The sequence below is a fragment of the Aulonocara sp. 'chitande type north' Nkhata Bay genome, linkage group LG3 (genome assembly GCF_057382095.1).
Source record: "Aulonocara sp. 'chitande type north' Nkhata Bay isolate Kocher_YH1m ecotype deep benthic linkage group LG3, A_spYH_male_GT1.1, whole genome shotgun sequence".
NCBI lineage: Eukaryota > Metazoa > Chordata > Actinopteri > Cichliformes > Cichlidae > Aulonocara > Aulonocara sp. 'chitande type north' Nkhata Bay.
This window is the reverse complement of record NC_141346.1, coordinates 17,098,879-17,107,586: the sequence shown is the minus strand read 5'-3', so window position 1 is coordinate 17,107,586 and position 8,708 is coordinate 17,098,879. Positions and strand designations below refer to the sequence as shown.

The window sequence follows — 8,708 nt, the reverse complement described above, 5'->3', positions numbered from 1 at the left end:
AGTGTCCAGTGTTTAGTTTCATATTTGTGATTTTTGTTCATTCTGTGATGTTTATTCCTTTGAAAAGTCTTCAAACTTTTCTTTTCTTTTAAAGTTTGCCTGTAAACCAGTGTTCATACACACACACACACACACACATACACTCACATCTACAAGCATGGAGAAAGAGCAGCAGCAACACCAAAAATACATATAATATCACAAGTCCATGACTAACCAGGGATCCTGGGTCGCTCAGACCCAGGACCCTGACACAGCCAGGCTCCACGTATGTTGAAATCTCAAGTTTCTACATCAATCACATGGGTAAAGATAACAAAATACCCCTTTTTAATTTGTAATACTTCAAAGTAATAGGTCCGAGGTCGGATCACACAAATTAGGAAACAATTTTTTCATATACTACACACTAATAAACACACAAATGTCAATTTCTTTCCTAATTTTCCCCTTGCCTTTTAGGGGGAGCTGTGTTTTTTTTTTTTTTTTTTTTTTTGAGTGCTCCTGATTCTGCATTGGATGGGGTGGGGCTAGTTTTTGACAAAAAATAAGTTTGTCATTTAATGTTTATCATTTTAAAAAATGCAAAAAAAAAAAATCTTTCTTTTAAATAGTGAGCTTTAAATGAAATGTAGAGTTAGCATCCAAAGCCAGAGGCCTGAAAGGAGTTTTATATGAAAATCTTTACTTATGATAACTCTGGCTTCATTCCTCTGTTCATTCAGGTTTTTTGTGAACATTCTTACTGACACTGTTTTCAGTATAATAGAAAACAAAGAACAATGAGATCAAATTTGTTCTGATGAACTTGACATTCTAGATTCCAAACAACTGACATAACTAAAGCAAAACATCCGGCATCTAAATCTTTAAATACGTGGACAGCGCCAGTCAGCCAGTCAGTCAGTCAGTCAGTCAGTCAGTCAGTAAGCAGCTATTTCCAGCTCAGGTAAAGAGGAGTCCTCCAGCTCTGAAGTCTTGAATCTGAGGAGAACCTAAACACAGTATCCCTGTTGTAAGTCTCTCTGATGTTTCATATTTCATATGCTGTTTTGGTTTAGACATTCTGCTAACAAAACATGAAACAGTTTTGTTTTCAGTCTATATTCTGTTTTTGTGTTCATGGACATAAATATTCACATTACAAAAAAACACATATTTAGGTATTGTCTTTCATAAGGATATTTTGTCCAGATTCTTCAGGTGACACAGTAGCAACCAAGAAGATCCAGCTTTAAAAGACATTTTAACATTTGTGCACTATATTAACCAAGACCATGACCCTATTCTAAATAATAACACATTCAAAAATAACACAAAGAATGGGGTTTTCACCCACTGCAGACATGTACCCGTGCAGTGCTCAAAAATCCATAATTAATGATGCAAGCATCTGCTAGATGCTGATTGGTTAATTTTAACAAGTAGGATAGAATAGGTAAGGAGGAAATAGTGACATTCACCAGGAATGGGAGAACCATGGAAAAAACTTCAAAGATCGAAAACTACAGCATGAAAAGCACAGACAGTGGTTGCAGTGGACACTTTTCATTGTTTTTAACATTTGATTTCACTTAAGATTTCTTTATGTTAGAACATCCATTTTCTCTGCAGCTGGCTGACAGACCAACAACAGCACAAGAAACGGTGGTCTAAAGATCCTTTCTGCATCTGACAACACAGCTCTCTATAACCAGACTGGCAGAAAGTAAATGTGTCACCCACGCTGAATCATAAGTCTTTTTAGGGTCTACTCATTGGCAAAGCTTTTCCTTGTAAGTTGCTCAGCTATATACTCTTAATTATATTTCATAATTCGTAATTCGTTTAGGTCTTTCAAATGACATTGAAGTCAGTGATAAACATACATTTTGGGGGGAATTTTTCAGAAAACAGCATTTCTGGTTGGCCATTCCATGATTGGTTTTAACATCTGTGCCATTACAGGCTGCCAGTTTCTTAAAATATTAGAAATCACAGTGTCTGTTACGTTAAATCAAACGGTAATGCCCTTGTTACTTATGCCCATGCACATTTTCATTAAAACAAGCTGCAAACCCATAATAAATTTATTCTTATAATAAGGTTATGTTAAGCCTAATAATCTCTAATATGTTTCATCAGTGTGTGACATTTGCATGTGATTCAGCACATCGTGCACTCTAACAGTGTTGATGTGTAGGTTACATTATGTGATAAGTTGTATATAAAGGTCATTAAGCCAATTACATAGACTAAACCTCAGAAATGCATCACTGTGCTTTGCAACATGAAATCATGAAATCACAGTGAGCCAACACCAAGTGAGAGCCAAGAGGAATAAATGCATATTTACTAGTGGTGTGCTATACTGTAAATGTTGGTATCAGCTAGTACTGATACCATTAACGACACTTATACTTCTAAGTTATGAAGCAAGCTTATGTGAAGAAGAACAGTGTGTCATGACTTATGGCATGAATCATCATCAGTTTACAAATTCTGAACACACTTCAATGGCCACTAAATCACTATAATTAGTTAAGAGAAAAAAACCTGAAAGACACTTTTTCATCCATTTTTGTGGAATTTATTTGTTTTGCTGCTGTTTTCACACAGCTGATATAGTATGAGGACAAACTCCTTTGACTTCCTTTGTATGTTTTCTCATTTTCAAACAGTTCAATTATGTGATAAATGCAAACATACCCTAAAACTAATTCTGATTTATTTATATTGTGCTTGTTTATTTAGAGACTATGGATCCAAGCAAAGAACTGTGTTCTCTCAGGTATGAATGATTGATTACCCTCTAACCAAAGGAATATATTACTTAGTATATAGCATAGCTTAGCACAAAGACTGGAATCTGTTAGCCTAGCTTTATCAGAGGAAAAATAAGCTCTTCTTTTAATCTGGTTCAAACGGTACTAGAACCTGACAATTGCAGGATAAGAGGTTAGAGATGCTATAATCATGTGGGTTTATCAAAAGGTTAGACTGTTCCCTTATCAGTCTACGACAATATAAGCGTGATGTCCATGTTAACATGCTAACAGAGAATGCTTGTCTGACCCCCCTTCTCCTTTCAGAGTGGGAAGTGTGGAAGACAATGATCTTACATCAGAGATCAAGAGGCGTAAGTCTGTTGTTAATTTGATTAGTGGAAACAAAGCAGCACATATTCAACCCAACATCACTAATTCACATCTCTGATATCAGGAGTCATCATCCTAGTGTCAATCGATGAACAGATGATGGATCAATAACTGCAGCTGGATTGTGTTTGTTCTCTCCAACAGATTCCTGTAGACTCACAATCGACACAAAATCAGTGAGCAGGAAACTCGAACTGTCTAACGGAAACAAGAAGGTGGCCTATGTGGGGGGACATAACCTACATCGTTTCCATAGACACGGATTTCATTCTCCTCAGCTGCTGTGTATAAACGGTCTGACTGATCGACATTACTGGGAGGTCGAGTGGAGTGGAGATGTTTACATAGCAGTCAGTTACAGTGGAATCAGTAGGAAAGGAATAACTGGCGACAATGAGTTTGGATCAAATTCTCAGTCCTGGGCACTTGTAGTAAAAACGGGTTCATCCTCTGTCATTGCAAAGCACGATAACACAGAAACACCCATCGTCTCCCACAACAGATTTAACAGAGTAGCAGTGTATGTGGATTATGCTGCTGGCATTCTGTCCTTTTTCAGTGTTTCCTCTGACACTCTGATCCACCTCCACACATTCAAAACCAGATTCAATGATCCTCTTTATCCCGGATTTGCAGTCTTTCCTGGTTCCACAGTGATTCTGCCCTGAGTTTAATCTAAAGAGTTTTGTTCTGTTAGAGAACGATGACTGTTGAACAAATAGTTCAGTGTGCACATGTCTCTCTCTTTCACTCAGAGGTGTTTGATCCCTTCATATCTATATATATAAATATATATATATATATATATATATATATATATATATTTACAATATTATAGTTTAATCTTTATGAAGAGAATCAACAAACCTCTGAGGTTTGTAGTGGTAGTATTTCTTTTACTGTATGTCAGCAGTTGGATTGTTATTTGTTGTTCGTTATATACCATGTATTGGTGACTGTAAATTACAGTGCATTGCCTTGTCACAACATGTGCTAAACAGAAGCCTTGCCAGGGTTTATGGCTTGTCAAGCTAGCAAAGTATGAGTACTCAAAAAAAAGTCAGTCATCACTTTGCCTTTTCAAGAGATTTTCAGAGAATGTGGCAGAGCATCCAAACCATACAAGGCCCCAGCACGTATGGGCGTTTTTGACGCCTCTCTACCAGGCGCACTTGTCATTGTGTTAACTGCGTGTGTTGTGTTGTTTTTGTGTTACTGGAACTAATTATCATTAAAGTGGAGTTATATTTATAATATACCTGCTTGCATGTGGTTTATTTCCATATACTCTATTTTAATGAACATTTTATATCACAAGCATCATAAAGTGAGTGTCAGTAGTAAGTAACACCCTATCAATAGAATTTTGAAGTGTGCGTTTAATATATATACACTCTTTATATTGCCAGCTTCCTTGACTCACACACTGCCACACTTAGCATAGAGCATACAAGTATGTACAAATAGAGATCACATTGTTATTCTTTGATGGTAATTCTGTGCAAAGTAGAAGCTAACTTCTTGTTAACTTCAAACTCTGTTAAAGTTCATAAATTCTGTTTTCATGGATGCCTGGATGTTAAACTTAATTGTTACACCTGGTAAAGCAGCAACACTGATCACTTTATTAAAGATGAAAGAATTTAGACAGTTTTTAACTATCAGGGATGCCAAAGGTTCGTTTGACTTTGGGAACTGAAGTGGACGGAGTTTTGGATCCAGATTACTTCACGAGGCTCCTGACTACAGTGGCCGTAATGCTCCAACAATCCATCAAGCGGTGCAGCTATAACTAAGAATGGCACAATATCTACAGGCATATATATATAAACATAAAGGTCACTTATTAATAAATAGCTGAAAAAGAACATGTGCAAGAAGGGTGTAGCTGTTGCAGTAAACAGTGTGTTAAGTGGATGCGTTGTACAGGGAGATGGCCACAGGCAGGAAAGATTTCCTGTGTCGTTCAGTGGTGCTTTTCGGTAATCTCAGTCTCTCACTGAACGTGCTCCTGTGACTGACCAGCATGTCATGGAGTGGGTGGGAGGTGTTATCCAACATTGTCTTTATCTTGGACAACATCTGCCTCTCCGACACCACCTTGAGGGAGTCCAGCTCCATCCCCACAACATTGCTGGCCTTACGGATCAGTTTATTAAGTCTGTTGGCATCTGCGACCCTCAGCCTGCTCCCCCAGCATGCAACAGCATAGAGGATCGCACTGGCCACAACAGACTCATAGAAAATCCTGAGAATTTTCTGGCAGATGTTGAAGGACCTCAGTCGCCTCAAAAAATAGAGACGACTCTGGCCCTAAAAATGTATATAAAACTTTTAGACTGATTCTGGCAAACCATTAAGCAATTCAGGAGGTGTAAGCTGTGCTGTACTTGCATTGAAGACAAGTTTGTCCAAAAACTGTTGATACTAAATCTGAAAATTCACATCTTTACCTACAGTTTTTAAAAACTGCAAGACCAAAACAGACAAAGGTTGTAGTTGAAAGTTCAGCTTCACTTGCTCTTCAGTTGACTGAGGAAGTTGAATTCTGTTTTTGGTGTCATGAAACTATTTATGAAACCTGTTTCTACTTTAAATAAGGTTTGATTCAGGCACAGATCCACCTCGCTGGCCACATGTAAGGAGTAAGCAAAACTTAGCTAAGATACTACGCATGTGGCCACCTCATAAGCAACACTTACCACACAGTAGTTGCTCTAACTTCATTGTAGACCCTCCTAATGACTCACTCAGATGAAGATGAGACTGGCAGAGACAGACGACTTGATGATGAGCGATTGTAGAAACTGTGGTTACATAACTTGCATCATTTCTGGGTTGCAGCTTTTAAACACTGAACCTCTAAAACTGAGGCCACTGGTTTGACAGAGACTTAAGTTTAAGCTCAGATGAATTCAGCTTAAAGTGTCTGTAAGTAAAGTAAAGCGTAAAACTACTCAGTTATATATAGCAGCCTTTATTTCTTTAAGTAACAAAATGCAGGCCCATTGCCATTATGCGTCAGGGCCAATGGGACCTCTCACTGTGGCCTGCTTTCTCTTTACTCCCTCACTCGTTTCTGTTTCTCTGATTATGTCTGTTTGTCTTTCTTTGATCTTTATCTATTTTTCTGTACTTGGTGCATGTGCTTAAGGCTCTACACCCTGGGGTTAATTTACTGTTTGGTTTCACTGTTTACTATCCTTTTGTTTTCTTTAAACAGAAGCTCAATAAACTGTTTCAAAGACTTCAGATTTTCTCCAGAGGATCTTTTTTGTGGGTTTTTTTTTTTTTTTTTGGTTTTAATAAGTTGAATCTACAAGTGACATTCCTGACTAAGTTTATTATTTTGGCACTAGATGTTGAGTCTAAAATGTTTTCTCCTGAGGTATATGTGCCATAATTTTATCTAAGAGTACACACTCATGTTAGACTTTTTCACTGTTTTATTTTAAATCTCTTTCTTCTGTTACTAAAAAAAGGTGGATTTCTGCACAACTCTCTTTATGAAAAACCTGTTTGTTATGGAAAACCCTACCATGTTTTCTGGGTGCAACAATGGCACTCTCTTAATGAATCCAATGTCTCCTCTTTTGATCCCATAAAGCTGTCACAAATTTTACAAAAATAAACTTGTGACAGTTTTATCAATAATCAAGTATATTGCATATAGCGTAACACCTTCCTGAATACACACAGAAACACTTGCAATGTGCTCATGATGTGCCTGTGTATTTACACACTGCTGCAGATTTATACTCAAACATCCTATCAACAGTAAGTTTCTACCTACCGTGTGTGGTCCCTGGCTCCTTAGGCACATCCATCAATATCCATCTGAACCATTTTCTTCAGTTTTATTTCCAATTGTCAAAACCAATGAAATAAAATAAATCAATGAATCAAAAAATAGTGTGTTTGCATGAGCCAAGCATATCTGTGGCTGTTTGTATTCTTTGTTCTGAAATCATCTACCATGTGTGTCGTCAGAGTTTCTCAGTCTGCATTTTCTGTTTTTAAGAACAGAAACAGTTAATGATGTTTCTGAGTCACTTTGTTCTGCACCTTTGCAGACCAACCCAAAAACTGTTATCGTGCGTGTATGCAGGCATTCCAAATGACCATTGTGTTTAACTGCCTGCATCCCCAGAGACTGGTGCTCTGGACAGAGCCTTTCCACAGACTGAGTACCATGCACCAATCCTTGCTTTTAGGGTGGGCCCACCATGCTTCTCCACTTGAATCTTTTTCTGTGGTGAGTGAAGGAAACTGTTTCCAGGGCCTACTCCGTGGATCGGCTTCCTCCGAGGCGTGGACGTCTATCAGCAGAGAATGTACCTTCACCTATCAGCAGAGAATGTCCCTTAGTCTGTAACACAGTCAAATATATTCTCAAGTAATATTCAAGCATGCCATTCAGCGTGTTAGTACGAGCAGCTCGGGAGCAGCTTGGGAGAACAAGAAAACAGAGACTGCTTTAGATTGTCTTCCCAAAGTGACTCAACTTTATTCACAAGTACAACAGTTTATATAGAGGGTAAAATTCATGAGACAGCAGATTATCAGTTTAAACCAGTACAGACCAAGATAAGGCAGCGTCTTCCTGCCCTTGGGTGAAGAAGCATCCTTTGTGTAGTTTATTAGTTCAGCTACAATTGTGATTATCTCAGCGACATATTTTCAAGGCACAAAACGAAGAGTTCTTACATTAGTGAAATCTGAAACAAACCATTTGGCCTTCAACAGGCGTCTAAAAGATTAAGAAACTAATGTAGCTGAGGGAGTGATCTCTGTGGTATTTCAACCTTGTACCAGCCTGTGATTCTCACACATCAATTCTTGGGTCAAAGAGAAAAATAACTAAAACAAAGGGGCCTTATTGAATGACAGAGTTTTCCTGCATAATGTCACTATAAAACAATATCCAGTAAATGCTCCCATGGTACTAAAATACCTAACAGTTCCCCTCTTTTATTATTTTTTTAAAAATAATAACTCAAATAGAAAGGAAAAATCACAAATGTAATAACATAATATAAAAAGCAAATCATAAAATGTAATAGTTCACAACCTAATGTTCAATATACACATCAGGAACATCATTGGTAACATCTGGCACATCCTCAGGATCAATTTGTGCTAATTACAAATACATTGAAGTAGCTGTACTGGTAGCTATATGGGTTATCATTGAAAATGTGGCTTGCAGAAATGTGAACAGGGTTGCACTTTACAATACGAAATAGTAAATAAAAATCCTAAGGTTAATGCAGTAGATATGATTAATAACCTAAATATATAAAAAAGACAGTTCTTTAGTCGTCTCCTGGCCTGGTCCCAGGTTCGAGAGACACCGTATAAGCGTCGTGTGATGACAATGGGCATTTCATTTTCTCCATTATCAGGATGAAACGAGTCTATCTTTATTAGGTTAGACATTGTGTGGTACTCTAGGCTTTCTGTTCCTGCTGGATGTTCGAGTACCTTGTTGTTGTTCAGGCGGGGGATCAGAGGGCTTTCTGAGTCTTGGCTCTTTCAGGCGTTGTGTGTTAATCAGTGATTGTGTGTGTG

At 37.8% G+C, this 8,708-nt stretch overlaps 1 protein-coding gene across 3 annotated transcripts; it reads left to right on the top strand.

The window, feature by feature from the left end:
• Positions 1–890: 890 nt before the first annotated feature.
• LOC147334242 (stonustoxin subunit beta-like) lies at positions 891–3,903 on the top strand. Of its 3 annotated transcripts, XM_086286752.1 has the most exons (5): positions 914–1,015; positions 1,615–1,775; positions 2,734–2,770; positions 3,072–3,118; positions 3,282–3,903. In XM_086286752.1, the coding sequence occupies exons 3-5, from the start codon at positions 2,739–2,741 to the stop codon at positions 3,803–3,805; spliced, it is 603 nt and encodes a 200-aa protein (XP_086142878.1). In that variant the 5' UTR covers positions 914–1,015; positions 1,615–1,775; positions 2,734–2,738; the 3' UTR covers positions 3,806–3,903. The 3 variants fall into 3 exon arrangements, with proteins under 3 accessions (XP_086142879.1, XP_086142878.1, XP_086142880.1); XM_086286753.1 differs by lacking the exon at positions 1,615–1,775 and having other exon boundaries at positions 891–1,015; XM_086286754.1 differs by lacking the exons at positions 914–1,015; positions 1,615–1,775 and having other exon boundaries at positions 2,665–2,770.
• The last annotated feature ends 4,805 nt before the right edge of the window (positions 3,904–8,708 follow it).